This window comes from Myotis myotis, unplaced genomic scaffold (genome assembly GCF_014108235.1).
Source record: "Myotis myotis isolate mMyoMyo1 unplaced genomic scaffold, mMyoMyo1.p scaffold_m19_p_2, whole genome shotgun sequence".
NCBI classification, from domain to species: Eukaryota; Metazoa; Chordata; class Mammalia; order Chiroptera; family Vespertilionidae; genus Myotis; species Myotis myotis.
In genome coordinates, this window is record NW_023416324.1 from 169,256,557 (window position 1) to 169,274,047 (window position 17,491).

At 40.8% G+C, this 17,491-nt stretch overlaps 1 protein-coding gene across 2 annotated transcripts in view; it reads left to right on the plus strand.

Moving 5' to 3' along the window:
- P3H2 (prolyl 3-hydroxylase 2) overlaps positions 1 to 16,894 on the plus strand; it is a 173,230-nt gene extending 156,336 nt beyond the window's left edge. For both annotated transcript variants that reach the window (XM_036350253.1, XM_036350255.1), the window contains exons 9-15: positions 1,704 to 1,831; positions 2,385 to 2,480; positions 3,057 to 3,207; positions 4,082 to 4,199; positions 5,099 to 5,174; positions 10,076 to 10,216; positions 15,883 to 16,894. In XM_036350253.1, the coding sequence (XP_036206146.1) occupies positions 1,704 to 1,831; positions 2,385 to 2,480; positions 3,057 to 3,207; positions 4,082 to 4,199; positions 5,099 to 5,174; positions 10,076 to 10,216; positions 15,883 to 15,975 (803 nt within the window). In that variant the 3' untranslated portion in view covers positions 15,976 to 16,894. The remainder of the gene's footprint in view (positions 1 to 1,703; positions 1,832 to 2,384; positions 2,481 to 3,056; positions 3,208 to 4,081; positions 4,200 to 5,098; positions 5,175 to 10,075; positions 10,217 to 15,882) is intronic.
- Positions 16,895 to 17,491: the final 597 nt, after the last annotated feature.

Here is a 17,491-nt window from a genome sequence, read left to right on the forward strand (position 1 = left end):
AAATTGGTTTTCTGTATTATGAAGCCATGAAAATAAATACTGTTTTCATCATTTTATAATTGCAAATATGGAAATGAAATTATAGTATAAATAATTTGTCAGCACCGTATTACTTAGGAAACTTTTTGTTTTAGCAGATAACCAAATATTACTCAAGATTAAGAAATACTACCTCATTATTTCAAAGTAAAGTCTTGATTTGTTTTGGGTTTACTTGGGTTCCTAAGTGTCAATCCAGGATCTTCTGTGAATGGCAGACAATTCCTTTAATTGTAGGCTATAGTGATTATTTTATCCTAAGAAGATTAATGAACACTTAGTGCTGCTCCCTAGTTTGACTACTCTATTTTAAAGTGATATAGTGGACATCAATTGTCTCTTCTCCCTTCAACTGACATGTTTTAGACCTGCATGCTCAAGACCATTGCTTGGTCACCTCGGGCGGAAGGGAGGAGTTGTGCCCTCCCCACCACTCCCTCTGGGGCGAGTTATTGTTATTGACAGGTATATGTCAGGTCCCTTAGGAGTACTGTAAAGAGTAGAAAAACAGTGTTTTTCTTTTCTGTTCACTTTTCTGGTTCGAATCCAGATGGTTACACACGGTTACATTTGAAGATTTCCTCACCGTCAGAGGTTTTGTCCTTTAATCCTACTTTCTGTGAGGAAAAGATCTTGTCAGATCTAGATTTTATCATTTCACCACCTAAACATGGTCCAAATGCGTCATTCTCTGAAGAGCCTGTGTGGGGCTAATTTCCTAAAGTTGTGGACCCCATCCAGGGAGAGAGAGGTGCCTGCAGGAAACCATCCGATGCAAAGGCAGTGATATAACGATATGTCCATAGAGCAGAGTACAATAAATATTCCAAAAACAAGACCATATAGAGCAGCGGTTCTCAACCTGTGGGTCGCGACCCCTTTGGGGTTAAACAACCCTTTCACAGGGGTCGCCTAAGATCATCGGAACACATATATATATAATTCCATATTGTTTTTGTGATTAATCACTATGCTTTAATTATGTTCAATTTGTAACAATAAAATTGGGGGCCACAACATGAGGAACTGCATTAAAGGGTCGCGGCATTAGGAAGATTGAGAACCACTGATATAGAGTCAGGTAGTGGTGGAAAGAAGACTTGGAAGGAGTTGGGTGACTTGGGTGCGACTGTACTTACTGGTGGTGCATTTACTGGATCCTTACCTGGACTTCCTGGTGAAGGCATTGCTCTACATAGCCATGAAACTGATGTTTATGTCACGCCTGGGCACGAGGCATGTCATGGAGTAATTGCATATGATGTTATAACAATGGTAGGAACCAAAGGCTGTGGAGCCGGGTGGGTCCAGTTATGGAGAGAATCCTGGAAATTCTTCCTAGGGGAGAATCCTGTGAGATGCCCAGTCTGCTTTGCTGGATTGTCACCGGAAACAAATAAAAAGATATTTTATCAAATACAAGATACTATGCAAATATAATATATCATCCTGTCATTTTGGAAAAGCCTGGTAGTCACACAGCTGCCCTTTTCTTGAATCCACATTGTGTTTATCAGATTCTGAATTTGTCATTTGTCATAGCAGTCCTAAATATTCATGAGGGTACTGGCTCTCCTCAGCTGCACATTGCTAGCTGGTGGGTGTTCTGTGCTTCCCCTTGGTGACGGAGGTAACAGAGAAGACAATGTGCTCTGTCCCTTCAGGTGGCCCTCTGATCTACGAGAACATCACCTTCGTCTACAACTCAGAGCAGCTAAACGGGACTCAGCGGGTCCTCCTGGATAACGTCCTGTCAGAAGATCAGTGCCGGGAGCTGCACAGCGTGGCCAGTGTGAGGACCCCTGGGAGGGCGGGACCTGACTATGCTGGCCTGCTGTGAGCCTGCAAGTGCTTTGGGTCTGGTCTCACCTGGAGCCAGAGAACCAGGCCTGCAATGTCACTTTCTCTGGGAGAAGGACATTGATTGCAGAGGCACTTTCATAGCCTTTGGATTGAGATGTTAGTTTTGTCCAGATCTGAATATGGCTAGTGGATCTGGAATAGTTAGCAGCTAAATTCCCAGGACAGACATCATCCAGCATGGGCCCTGTCTACCATATAAAGTCACCGAGAAATTCCTTTATTTTAATCAATAATAACCAACATTTAATCATTTCTAGTCTACATATCTCTACAAAAAGTGGTGTTTTGTAATAAAAATTGAGTGTAAAAGTAAAATAAATACTAGCATATCCCTTTTGCTTGGAAAAATGAATGATACCAGGATCCTAGAACAAAATGGGGATGACTTTGGTTCTTAGCTTCCTGGAAATCAAGGCAGAAAGGAAGACCTGATGCATTCAGAGTTATCATTAAGAAAACATCTTCTTGTATTGTACTTCTAGGGAATCATGATTGTTGGCGATGGATACAGAGGGAAAACTTCACCTCATACACCCAATGAAAAGTTTGAAGGCGCAACTGTCCTGAAAGCACTCAAAGTAAAGTCTTAACTTGTTTGGGGTGTGGGTTCCTAAGTGTTAATCCAGGACCTTCTGTGAATGGCAGACAAAGGAAAGAAAAGAGCTTAGAATACAGTTTTATCAGGACATTTGAAGGGAGCAAATATGAAATGGCACCTGCATCGCATTAAATCCTTCTTCATTTATCTATTTATCATCTATTTGTCAAACTTAATCTTTTCTAAATTTGTATCTGACTAATCACAGACAGCTCCCATCCCCCCATGCCACCCCTTTCTCAAGGAGCTCATGGTCTAATGGTGAAAACATACCCAAATAAGTAATTGTTCCATATTTCAAGAAATGTTGTTAGAGAGGAATGAGGAGAGTGTTAGGAGAGAAAAGGGAGTGATTAGCTCTTCATGTTCTCTCTGTGATTAGGAAGGCTCCTTTCAATGGTTCATTTTCCTAACCCAAGTCCACAAGCGTGTAGTAGTATTCCCACTAACCAATGCAGAGATGACCATTGTACCTTGGCTGACTGAAACCGAGCATCTGTTTTTCTCCAGCTCTCCAATCAACCCCATGGTATCTAATGTTCTCCTTTCTCCTCAGTTTGGTTATGAAGGCCGAGTCCCACTGAAGAGTGCACGCCTGTTTTATGATATCAGCGAGAAGGCTCGAAAGATTGTAGAATCCTATTTCATGCTGAACTCAACCCTGTATTTTTCCTATACGCACATGGTCTGCCGAACAGCCCTGTCTGGTGAGATTTCAGAGTCTGAACTTGTTCCGTCTACCCACAGAGAGCTGAGAAAGAAAGCAATGCTCAAAAAAAAAAAAAAAAAAAATCCATTACAAATGGTTTAGAAGAGTTCTAAATTTCCAAAAACAAAAGAAACTGGATAGCTCTTATTTTCCTTTCCCTCTTTTTCTCCTTTTTTATCCCATAAAGTACCAGCAGACCAAAACTGTACCTTTTTCCCCATTTAAATCAACTTCTCCTACTTTCTTGTTTGCACAGAAAAATGCGTTTCTGTTCTCGCTTTTACTTTTCAGGGAACTAGGAACCTAGAAATTAGTCTCCTATTACATCCATAAGCATTGAGTGGTAATGTAGAAGATGAAGGGGTTGTTGAAATAAATATTCTTAAAAAGTCAGAGACCCCCTCACAACCTGCTGTCATTATTTCTTCTCTAGACTTTCCCTTACACCCCTTCAGCGTAGGAGGGAATGGATAATGTCACAGGGCAAGACTTTTACACTTGGGACAGTTCAATTGAATCAAATCTTTTTTTTTTTTTTTTTTTTTACATTTTTATTTCATCCTCCTCCTATTACTGCTCCCCATGAAGTACAACCTGTGAAATGCATGGAATGTCTATTTATAGCAGATAGCTTCTATAGCTGCAGCAGCAGGTGTGACTTGCTTACAGTTTTACATCAGGCTCATATCAAAGCAGGGCCAAAGTAGAGTCTCTTGACTGCTTGCCCAGTGTTCCTTCATCTGTTGTGTTCAGCTTTCTGTATCTTCAGATTTACAAGGGCACCAGCAATGGGAGAAGGCAGTCTGATGGTCACTTTTGCTGTAGGAGGTTAACACCCTCCTTTCATTCTTCCCTGTTCCCTCTTCTGGCAGGTCAACAGGATAGAAGAAATGACCTCAGTCATCCCATCCATGCTGACAACTGCCTGTTGGATCCAGAGGCCAATGAATGTTGGAAGGAGCCTCCCGCTTACACATTCCGGGATTATAGGTAAAGCCAGCACCTGCTGCAAAGCCAAGCTTTTGTCCAACAGTTATCAAAAACCCATGGAAACTAGAAAGCTGATCTTTTTTGCTTGTCATCACATTCATCGCTAGGAAGCAGAGTGTCTCAAATAATCTTTTAAAGCAGCTGTCACAATTGAGAAGTGACTTCATCTCATATTTTAATCTTAAAAATGCATGCATATTTTTCTTATTCTATTCCACAAAATGTCCACTTTGTTTTAATATAAAAATAAAGTATATATATGATCCCTTAGCATTCACTGAAACATATTCTTTATGCAGAGGGATCTTATCACATCACTTATCTATGTCTGCATTTTATCAATACAAAACTGGACACTCAAGAGGGAAAAATGTTTTCTCTTATTGAAAGATATTTTCGTGTGTAAAGAGAAGAGTCAGGATTTGTAGTCACCATATAGGTAATAGTGTGTTAATTATTATTACTCTGTGCTCTATACAGAAACATTTATTGAGCGCCCTCTATCGGCAAAGCTAAGCTACACCTCTTGGAGCTCTCCAGTTAGGGAAAAAATACATTCTGTAGAGTTACTAGTATGACAGGGAAGAAGAGAGTTGTAAGTAGTATGAGCAGGTTCAAAGGGCTAGATTAAATCCAGTTAGGTTTTCTCTGAAGTAAGTGAAATGTGAAATGAGCTTTAAACTATAATTAAAAATTAACTAAGTGGAATAAATACTTCAAGGGTATGATCCAAACTACATTTGATTTTACTCTTGAGGTTAGGAGGGTCAATTATTTCAATGTCTAGTTCAAAGGAAACTTACCAATCAGAATGGTCAATTCATCAGCAATCTTCAGTATTCTGTGGTAATGATGTTGTAAGCATTAATAGTACAAATGATTCCCCTTTCTTCGTATAGTGCTCTGCTATACATGAATGATGACTTTGAAGGAGGAGAATTCATATTCACTGAAATGGATGCCAAGACTGTGACTGTAAGTAAACCTATTCTTTATTTTTTGTTGTTGTTTAAATATTACAGATGTCTCCCATTTTTCTGCCTCCCCCCCTCCACCCAACCCCTGCCCCTCCCCAAACCTCCCCCATGCTATTATCCGTGTCCATGATAAGTAAACTTATTCTCTAGCATATTTATTCAGCATTTTTATGTCAGTTTTGCCATTTTACAAGTACTGAGACAGTTGGGTTTTATATATATCTGAGATCAAGAATTCAAGAGGTGCAAAGAATCCCATTCGATTTATGCATCATAAAATGTTAGAAATGTAACCTTCAAAATAGAAATATTCCTGTCCATTTTAAAGATAGGTAAGTTAAAGAATAGAAATATTAAGGATTTCCTGATCCTCATATAAGTTAAGTTAGACTTGGAAGTAGAACCTCAGTCTTCCAATTATAATCTGGTGGAAGCATAAATATACTAATTCCCAAGTCACCCAAGCTTAGGGCAAGTCAAAGGATTCCACAGAGTGACTTTCAAGTAATCCTGTGTTGTACATACTTGGATTGATTATTGGCCATCAGACCCAAGTTATCAGAGCTATTATACATGTGCACATTTATGTGTGTGTATGTATGTATATTGGTGTGAATGTGTGAGTGTGTATGTATGATTATGATTGCAAATAAACCTATGCCTGAACATTGATATATACATTCACATATGCACACATTTGTGTGTGTGGTCACATGACATGTTTTGGATGAGATTCCAAACATACCTTCATAGGTGAAAATCAAAAGTTAAATTTAACTGTCATCTTTCTAAGCCAACTGATGCCTTTGGAAAAGTAGACTGGAGAGCACTTACAGACCACTGGGCAGTATGCTCTGGTCTTTCAGCAAAGAGGATACTTATGTAGAAAAACAGGTTTTCCAATTGAGGAGATAATCTATATATATAAAAACCTAATATGCGAATTGTCCCCATGGGAGTTAGACTGGGAGACCAATCGCTTGCTATAACATGCGCTGACCACCAGCAGGCAGCACAGAATGAAGGGATGCCCTGGCTGGCAGCTGGCAGTCAGGGAAGGGAGGTCCTGGCTGGCAATTGGAAGGCCCCGGTCGGCCCTGATCGCCGGCCAGACCTAGGGACCCTACCCATACACAAATTTCGTGCACTGGGCCTTGAATTATAAATAGACCATGAGAGATCTCTTTTCTCTATACAAAATATAAATAGTTGAGGCATGCATGTGACAAACTTCAAGGATTTTGCATTATATATGCTATTTCTGCAACATTTTCTTAGTTTTATGATTTTCTCCTCAAATTTTACATATTTTTCTTAATAGTGAAACAGCCATGCATTGGCCAATGTGACTCATTAGGTTGAGTGTCATCTCAAGCACCACTGAAAACTTGCTGGTTGATTCCTAGTCAGGGCACATGCCCAGGTTGAGGGTACAGCCCCTGGTCAGGGTATGTGCAGGAGGCAACCAGTTGATGTTTCTCTCTCACATTGATGTTCCTCTCTCTCTCTTTCTCTCTTCCTCTCTCCCTAAAATCAATAACAACGTATTTTTAAAAAATAGTGAAACAGTCATTTATCATTAATGACATACTGCTAGACAAGATGGTATTCAAAAACTGTATGTTACTGTAAAGGAGGAAATATAAGGATCTGGTTAAAATTGTCCTGGAACATTGTTATTATTAAGAAATAATATTTAATACAATTTAATATAATAATGTATATTTAAAAGGCTATGGTGCCTACACTTTTTGGTAAAAAGGCTAAATACTAACATGGGAGTAGTGTGATGCTTCATTATCTGGGAAATTAAATCAAGATGGGTGGTCTGGGTTGGATTTTAAAGTCACTATACAAAATTCTAATATTTTGAAGAGCCTCTGTGCAGAAGGATTTGATTGTTGAGCTCTGCTAACACTGAAAACTGAGGTTGAAAAATGCATCTTGCCCAGGTGGTAAGAAAATCAGACTGGTGGTTGAAAAGATTTCTTTGCTTCTACTCCACCTTGTGGCCAGATTTGGAAATGCTCAGTGTTTGAAAGTGTCCGAATCAGTAATTCATTCATTGTTGAATGCAAACTAACTGGAATTTTTTTTTTTTTTTTTTTTTTTGTATTCAGGGCTTTTATTTTATTTTTTAATTTTATATATACTTTTAATTTTAATTTAATTTATTGGTATGACATTGGTGAATAAAATTATATAGGTTTCAGGTATACCATACATCATCTGTATATTGTATTGTGTGTTCACCACCCAGAGTTAAATCTCCTTCCATCACCATTTATCCCTCCTTTACCCTCTTCTACCTCCCCCCATCCCCTTTTCCCTCTAGTAATCATCATACTGTTGTCTGAGCCTATGGGGGAGGGTGATGGGTTGCTTTTGAAATCCCTTTATCTTTTTTACCCAACCCCCCAACCTTCTTCCCTCTGATAGCTGTCAGTCTGTTCTTTGTATCTATGAGTCTGCTTTGTTTGTTGATTCATTTTGGTAAGTGAATTAATCGTTGTCCTGTTTTTTAATTATGTGAAAGTAGATAATACTCCACTTCAATGGTTCTATCCCTTTAAGAACTTAGCTATTTTTAAAATTACTGACTATAACCATTCTTCCCCCTCAAAAGTAAAAGAAAAACCTGATTTAAACAACATTTTTATTCAAAATCTCCAAGTTGGGAGATTTATTTCCCAAATTAGTTCTACTTCAGATGAATTTATATGGTAGAGTTCTTATTTTGTAGGTAATCAAAATTCCTAGGTAACTGGTCCCAATAACAAAGAGAAATGGGTAGTTTTCCTTTTCAGCTTCCCCTTCTTTGCCCCTGGAGGGACAGACAAAGTAGGGAAATAACCCAGTTTGGGACTACAACAAGGGGGTAATGCCTTTATTTTTGAAAAATTTGAAAATAATATAATGAACTGAATGATAGCTGAAGGTTTATGTTTACTCCAGTCAAAGGCTTCTCTGACACGTCATCAGCCGTTAGATGAAAAGCAAAAGACGCTTGCTTTTATTGTACTGGGAAGATACATGGATTATTTCAAGAGCAGCATTTATCTGTGAAACATGGGTATTTAGGGATTTGGGTTTCTCTGTGCAAGTTTCCAAAAGATAAAATTTAATGAGTTTCATTCGCTTCATGAAAAATTAAAATCACTCTGGAGCTGTGTTCCATAGCATGTTTACAATCACTTATCTGTGCTTCAGAATATATTTTCCTACAGAAGCAGAGTCATCAATTGGGCTTGTCCATTCCTCCATGTACCTGATATGTAACATGTGAGGCTGTCTGTATGGTAACATTAGTCCCAGAGACTCTGTGAGTCCACACACCTGTAGTCAATTTCAACTGCTTCAGGCAGTTGATAGCTTCTTTTCCTAAACCAGTGGTTCTCAACCTTGGCTGCACATTAGAATCACCTGGGAATCTTTTTAAAATCCTGATTTCTGGGCCTCATGCTCCTGAAATTCTGTTTCTTTGTGATGGGGTTGGGCCACAACATTAGTAACAAAGCAACAGAATTTCTGGAGGATGAGGCCCACAAATCAGGATTTTAAAAAGATTCCCCGGTGATTCTAATGTGCAGCCAAGGTTGAGAACCACTGTAAAACTTTCCCAAAGTTCTTCATGTGTGAAAATGCTTTCCATCCTCCCTCTTCCATCAGAGTGAAAGCACACCATTGTCCTCATGCCCTTTCTTGTAAGAAGTATTTTAAGAAGTTGATGCTGAGATTCAGGAATCACACAGAAGTGATGGCAACCTTGTGTGTTGAGTGAGTCCTGACCAGTGCCAGGGAATGAGCAGCCAGAAAACTTGAAACCAGGTCTTAACACCATCCTATGCAATATGCATTGGGTAGTATTTATTTTGCTGGTTTTATGTGGAAATGTACAATAAATTCCTTCTTCAGAAAAATGAAATCAGATAGATACTGGGGGTACCAGTAACTACTAAACTCTCTAGATTGCCATCAGAAAAGTTATCTTGGTAAAGCTATTTAACATAAGCAACTTTCCCTAGCAAAGACAAATCACCCCTCAATATTAAGAAGAATAACTGGGCCCTACCTGATTTGCCTCAGTGGATAGAGCAGTGATGGCGAACCTTTTGAGCTCGGCATGTCAGCATTTTGAAAAACCCTAACTTAACTCTGGTGCCGTGTCACATATAGAAATTTTTTGATATTTGCAGCCATAGTAAAACAAAGACTTATATTTTTGATATTTATTTTATATATTTAAATGCCATTTAACAAAGAAAAATCAACCAAAAAAATGAGTTTGCGTGTCATAGGTTCGCCATCACTGGGATAGAGCATCAGCCTGTGGATCAAAGGGTCCTGGGTTTGATTGGGGTCAAGGGCCAGTACCTAGGTTGTGGGCTTGATCCCTGGTGAGAGGTGTGCAGGAGGCAGCTGATCAATGATTCTCTCTCATCATTGATGTTTCTATCTCTCTCTCCCTCTCCCTTCCTCTCTGAAATCAATAAAAATATATTTAAAACTTTTTAAAAAAGAAGACTGGAACTGACTCCTTTTCTCTGCTCTTTCCTTGAACACACACACACACACACACACTCCCCTCGGTCTCAGACATTTTTAAAAATTTTTGACAGTATTACGGATGTCCCTCTTTGTCCTCCTCTACCCAACCCCTGCTCCCCACCTGAGGCCTTCACCTGAATAATTTTATTTTCTGAATTAGTATTATTTTGACCTACCTTTGTTTTACAGATGAGGCAATTGAAATAATCTGTGTCTTCTTCAACTTCAGGGTTCCTTTATTCTTTGACTTAACACTTGACCCAAATATTGTCATAGAAGGATAAAGAACAGGGGTTGTAGAGATGTTTGTGACACGGGAATTGAGAGTCTGATTTTCACTTTTTTCCCCAGGCTTCTATCAAACCAAAGTGTGGACGGATGATCAGCTTCTCGTCTGGAGGGGAGAACCCGCATGGGGTGAAGGCAGTCACCAAGGGCCAGAGGTGTGCTGTGGCTTTGTGGTTTACCTTGGACCCAATTTATAGAGAATTGGTGAGTGTCCCACCGAGGAAGCCAATTAGATGCCTCATAGGCCTGCTTCATAAACTGATTTATCTGAAAAGTCCTTCAAGTTCTTGAATAACCCCTCAAAAACCTTAGAGAACATAGGAAACAAACAAAAACCTTTTTTATAGCTGTTACAGAATCCTTTCTCTCGTGTTTCTAACACAGACCGTCTTTTATGCAAGAGCAAATTTTCCTGATCATCTAATATTTGTGGTGTGGGTGAGGGGGAAAGGAGAGAGAGAGGATGAAGGCAATTCTTCTTGTTTTTTTAAAATTATCGTTATTGTTGAAAATATTACAGATGCCCATCTTCCTCCCCATTGGCCCCTTCTAGCCCTCCCCTGTCCCAGGCTTTCAGCACACTATTGTCTGTGTCCATGGGTTATGCATATATGCATATAAATTCTTTGGTTAATCTCTTCCTACCTACCCACCCACCCCTGCCTTCCCTCTGAGATTCATCAGATTGCTCTATGTTTTTATGTCTCTGGATCTATTTTGTTCATCAGTTTATTTTGTTTACTGCATTCTACATGTGAGTGAGATATGTGATACTTTTCTTCCTCTGACTAGCTTTTTTCACTTAGCATAATACTCTCCAGGTCCCTCCATGCTGTCTCAAAGGGTAAGAGATCCTTTCTTTACAGCTGCTTAGTATTCCATGATGTAAATGAACCACAGCTTTTTATCCACTCATCTACTGATGGGCACTTGGGCTGTTTCCAGATCTTAGCTATTATAAATTGTGCTACTATGAACATATGGGGGCATATATTCCTTCTGATGTTTCTTAGTATATATTCCTAGAAGTGGCATCCCTGAGTCAAATGGCAGTTGAGGAAAGTCCATACTGTTTTCCATGGTGCCTGCACCAGTCTACATTCCCCCCAGCAGTGTACTAAGGTTCCCTTTTCTCTAATCCTCACCAGTACTTTCATTTGTTGATTTGTTGATGGTAGCCATTCTGACAGGTGTGAGGTGATACTCATTGCCGATGAAGGCAATTTTTAATCACAAGTGTTCTAATAAGTGAATGTCTGCAGAAGTTGATATATCAATGATATTTGGCTGTCCTTAAGCTTTATTTAAAAAACAACAACAACTGTAGCATCAGAAGAGAGGAACCACTTTCTACTGGTTACTGGGAAGAATGATTCGTTTTCTCAACAAATCATTCAAGCAGCACTGACTAGTTTATGACACATGTAGAAGAGGTAAGGGAACCTGGAAGTTCAATGTTATTTATTATGATTAAATTAAATCCTAAATATTAAAATATTGTTCTTATTATATGGGAAGCAGCCGAGGACACTTAGCCTGGTTAAGAGACTATGATCTTATCCTGTGGATGCCCTTGGGCAGAGGTTATAGGGTCTATCTGTGAAGTTGCAGAGGAATAAATGAAGATCAATGGGTCGAATTCCCTAGAAAAAAAGTTGGATTTAACATATTAGAAATAACTTATAAATCGTCACCACTATTTGTTGAAATTGCTTTGGAAGTAGTGAGTTCCTCATCACAGGATGGCTCCAATCAAAGCCTTAGCAGCTGCTTGGCATAGAATGCTGAAATTGAAATGGAAATTTCAACTGGACAGCTTCCAAGTCTTATCTGGCCCCAGCTGTAGATGAATTCTATTCTTTAAAATGACATTCCACCTGCCCTAGCTGGTTTGGCTCAGTGGATAGAGCATTGGCCTGTGGACTGAAAGGTCCCAAGTTCAATTCTGGCTCAACCCCCAGTAGGGGGCATGCAGAAGATAGCCGATCAATGGTTCTTTCTTGTCATTGATGTTTCTCTCTTTCCCTCTCCCTTCCTCTCTGAAATCAAAACTATATTTAAAAATTAATTAAAAAATAAATAAAATGACATTCCATCCAATTTTCCTCTTTAGATCCCTAAATTGAATCCAATTTAATCAGAAACTGTTTAAAATTAACCGGGTTTCTCATATACTTTTTTGCCATCAAACCTAACTCACCCGTATTTTAAGCATTCATTCATATATTTAACAAATGTTTACAGAAGAGCTACTACTGTGCCTGAGAAACTCTGCTAGGTAGGCCCTGGGGAGGGGTGAGGGGTGGGGACAAAGGGGAACAAAACATAGTACCTGACCAGGAGGAGCTTGGGGAGGTCGACAAGGAAGTAGAAAGTGAGAAGACAGCAGTATGAGTTGTATGGGAATCAAGAAAGGCATAGATAGCCTTAGTTGGTGTGGCTCAGTTGGTTGGGTGTTGTCCCATGCACCTAGGGGTTGCTGATTTGATTTCCAGTCAGTGCACATGCCTGGGTAGGTTGCAGGCTCAATGCCCCTTGGTGGGGGCCAGGGGGAAGTACAGGAGGCCGCCTATTGACGTTCCTCTCTCATATCAATGTTTCTCTCTCTCCTTCTCCCTTCTCTCTAAAATTTAATAAAATATTTTTTAAAGAAAAAGAAGAGCATATAAAAGTTCAGAAAGAGAAAAAGAAATGGTCCCAACTGAGGGAAAGGAGCACAGAGTTCTGAAAACTTCAAGGGACACTGAGCAATCTCCTTCATCTGTGATTAATTCCTTTCTTTCCTGTGCTTCTCCACCTCCAAATGCCAGCACGCCGCCACAGCACTCTGTACTAGGGAGCCTAGATAAGCGAGCCGACAGTGAAGATAGCTTGTTGAAAATTGCCTTACTGTTTCCTCTCCTTAGTGTTCAATTCAGCAAACAGTTCATCTGTTTTATTATTCAGTATCTCAACTCTCTTCCAAGGTATTTTCTATAAAAATAAAAGTTTTAACAGAAAATAGTTCCCTTTGCTCCTTCCTAACCAGTAACACCGGTGCTCCTCTGAAGGGCAAGTACTGGGAAATGTTTCCAGTCGCTGGACAATAGCGACATCTAGTGGCCACAGAAAAAAATGACCAGAGCCTCAAGCAATGTTCTACATTGGAATCAACTGGGGAACTTTACGAACTCCTGACATCAGGCTGCCCTCCTCAGAAATTCTGATTTAATTGACATGGGGTGTGACCTGGGTATCGGAAGTTTTCAAAGCTGCTCAGGTAATTCTAATGTGCAGCAAAGTTGGAAAGTCCCTGAATTAGGCGCCTCTTCTCAGATTGAATCGCTGAGCAGACGAAGTCTGTCTGTGAATACATGACCGGAGCTGGCAACTCCCATGCTCGTTACAGGTTATTTTAAAGGTACTTAGTTCTTCCGGAGTATCTCACATCATAAACTCTTAAAGACGCCCAGTATCAGAGGCTTCAGTTCCTGTGTGTAGCGTCCCCGCTGTGGAACTTCTTTCCTTTCTGGAGAGAGAGGATGCAGCGGTCTCCCGGGCAGTCTGGGAGAGAGTTTGGTGTGTACATCTGTTGTTAAGAAGCAGGTTGTTCTTCCCATATTCACAAAGTGGCATCCAGGCATTTTACTTAGGCATCATGACAGCAATTTAGATTTATGTTATTTGGTGTAGTTGGGCCTTTTAGTTTTATATCCGACGTCATTTTCAATTACAAGTTCTTGAATGAATGGGGCTTTGTTTTCAAGTTGCAAAATAGTTACTTTCATGACATACAGTATAAGGCATTGTGCTAGGGACTATCTACAAGGGATACGAAATAGGTAAGACAGACAAAACTCCTATTTTAAAGGAGCTTCAAGTCAAAGTGGACAGTGAATACAGGTGCCTGAGTAATTAAAACACAAGAAGCAGTTCGATCATAGTTATTAAGGGATATAAACAAGAAACCAGGAATGGCTTTATTGAGGAGATGACATTTGACATGAGTCTCAGAGGATGAGCACAGTTTCTTTAGGAAGAGATATTTTTATAGGACTTTTACATTAATGTACCAGATAGAATGGTAAAGTGACAATAGCTTTTTTAGTCACTGGAAATACAGCGGTGAGCAAAATGACAGGATTCCCTGCTTTCATGGAGCTTCCGTTCTAGTGGAAAAAGACAACAGATATGTAAAAGAATAAATAATTGAGAGATTTTCAGATAGTGAGAAATGTGTGGAAAAGAGAACAAGGTCACTGATTTGAGAGTGATGGGGAAGGGGTGGCACCCTGAGGGCCACTGGGACTGATGAGAGGTGAGTTGCCACCTGCATGACAGGAAGTCAACTCTGATAATGGCCTTGGGAAGAGAATTCTATGCAGAGAACAGGTTACAAAGGCCCAGGGACAAGAGGGAGCTTAAAGTGGTCAAGAAACAAGAAACCCAGTGACTGGAATGTGCTGAGCAAGATGGAGAGTGGTGTGAAAAGAGGCCATAGAGGAGGCAGGGGTCAGACTCAACAACTGGTTAAGGAAGATAAATTGTATTCTAACTGGGGGTGTGGGAGAGAAACAATGTGCCCTACCTCCCCTACCTCCCTTAGTCCTGGTGAATTAAAGGGTATGAAAGGGTTACAGAATAGCTTTATTTTTTTTAATTTTTATTTATTGATTTGAGAGAAACATCCATTTGCTGCTCCACTTGTCCAGCCAGCATGTTGTAGACGAAGGTAGTTAGAGAGAAGGTGAAAAAATGTGGAAGGCTTGAGATGCCATTTGAAGCTAGACCAACTGGGTCGACTATTTGATTGATGTGGATGGTAAGAAAAATCACAGGATATGATGGAAGCATCCAGGGATGGGGGGCGGAGCGGGGCATTTAGCTGACACTCGAACTGGGGAATTCTTCTGAGAGTGATGGTTCAGAGACCTTGAGGTGAGTTAGGAGGTTGGAGTGTAAGGTGAAGTGAGAGAGGACAGGTGAGCTGGAAAAGAAAGAATGATGTAAATCAAACAACTCCTTATAAGCACAGCAGGGAGATTGGACCTGGAACTTTAGGCACTGAGAGGCCATGCCAGGGCTGCGAGCAGTGAACAGGAAGATGACATGGTCATGAGTCAAGTGCATGGGTTCTGTTAGAAGCATGTAGGTGTGGGGTGTGGAACAGATAATTTGGAGGTTGCTATAGCAATTGAGTTGAGAGATCATGAAAGCATAAACGGGAGCTGATTTGCCTCCTAAGGCACATTTGACAATGTCCAGAAGCAATTTTGGTTGTCATGACTTGAGGAGAGCTGCTACTGGCCAGGGATGCTGCTAAACACCCCACAACACAGGGGACAGCCCTCACAGGAAAAAATGATCTGTTCCAAAATGTCAGTAGAGCTGAGGTTGAGAAACCTGGCCTAAGCTAAGGCAACAGTAATGTGCACTGAAAAGAAGGGTGGGCACAGGAGGTAGATGAGATCCAAGGATCCATGGTCAGGCTTTTAGGGTACAGGGGTGAGCAGGAGCAGGCTCACTGAGAGAGGGGATTTGTGAGGAGGAATAGAGTAGGTCTGTGCAGAAGATAACAGTGAATTCAGCTTGAAATACTGAACTGTAGAGCTGACCTGGAGATGTCTATAGGACCACAACATAGAAAAGGGAGTCAGCAGTTGAATATAGAAGACTTATTGGCAAGAGAGAAATTTTGCAAAGTAGATTGACTAAGACACAGGGAGATCAGGAGAAGGCACCATTGCAGGGATGAGATGAGGCTCAATCCTTAACTGGAATTAGCTTCCATTCCATGGACAGATGGATGCCTGGAAGTGTTGGGAAAGCATCTGCCACCAGGACTGACTATGATGCTTCTAACAAAAATGTGCCAATTGTCTTTTTTGCAGGAGCGGATAAAAGCCGACGAAGTGATCGCAATCCTGGATCAAGAACAACAAGGGAAACACGAACTGAACATCAACCCAAAAGATGAGCTATAAAAATGAGAGTGTTCTATCAGATATTTATTTAAATTGTTAATAATCTTATGAGAACCTTTTTATTTTTGTACAGAGCCATGGTATAAATTAACAGGTTAATACGAGTCATCAGATCTCCCTTCTGTTCCTAAGGATGTTTGCTTTGCCTCACTCAGTCTGTCTGTCTGTCTTGTTTTTTTCATCAGTTCATCTCTCAAAGCCCAGTCATCTCCCCTCCGCCCCCCCCCCCCCCCCAGCCACACACACACACACACACATGCACTTCATTGGCTGCAGATACAAGAGCTAAAGCAGAAAGAGTAAGTCCTTTTGGGGTACACTATGTGTGATGTAGTTCTAAAGCTAGCATGTGTTGCCATTTCAGAAGGCCTTTCTGGCTCTGAGCCTCTCAGCCACCTCCTCTCATAGTGCTGATGGCCATGAGCTTGAGCCTGAGGTGCCCGGTGGTGGCGGCATCTGCACTGCCTCACCTATCACTGGCCGAGGGTCCCCAGGCTCTGGGAAAGAACCACTCTGATAAGTACTGCGTGAGATGGAGGGGCCCAACCTTTCCAAGGCCTTGGTGGTATTCCCACTGAAGACAAACTTACACTGGAAGCTTCGATCCGTCCTCCACAATGCTCCAGGAAGGACGCCCTGGGAGTCGTGTTCTTCTGGAGGTTGCTTAGGGGTTTGAAATAGAATGGATCTTCACCCCAGTGACTTTTAGAAGAAAATCTTGAATCCCATCTGATTCTGAGCATGTCACCTGAGAGTGGAGTCCACGGGTGAGAAGGAGCATGTTGATCTTGAGAAAAATGTATTTCTAATTGATTCTAGTCTTCATTGCATAGCTTGGTGGTCCCTCCTCTTTGCTACTGTCCAGCATGTGGGCTTGTTCTTGTGACTGGTTGGTTTAATAAAGGGAGCCTTATTTTAATATCTGGCATTTGTTTTTCTTCTCCCAAATATTTGGTTTATCTTCAGGTAATGGTTTTGTGGTCCCACAGGAGCTTTGGAGATGACCCAGGGGCAACGTTGGGCAATGATTAGTTTTGCTGGCAGATGTTCTGTGGTTGCAAGAGCTGGGAGCACTGCTTTTGAAGAAACAGAAATGGGTGTTCATCCAGACAACGTCTGGTCCTTGGTGCCAATTCTGAGACATTATTTGGGATGGGGCTGGGGTGGTTCTAGCCAAGGGGAACCTGCTTCCCTAGACAGTGGGAGGTCACCTGCCTCTCTGATGGACAGTGCTAGAGGCTGTAGCTTTTCAGAAAAGCAGCAAATAATTTTTTTTTCTAAAACTCACATTGACTTTCCGCCATTTATGATCTGAGTGAGTGATAAGAACATTCATCCTTGAGACTGAACAAATGAGTCATTGTGATTTACGTGCTGTTTTCCACCCAACCTTCTAGTTGCATTTCCATCATGGGAGAGTGGAAAGAACATTAGATTATAATCGCAGCGCGATCACACATGCCCTGCTGTGTGACCTGGAGCTACTCTCCTTCCCTTTCTGGGCTCCAGTTTTCTT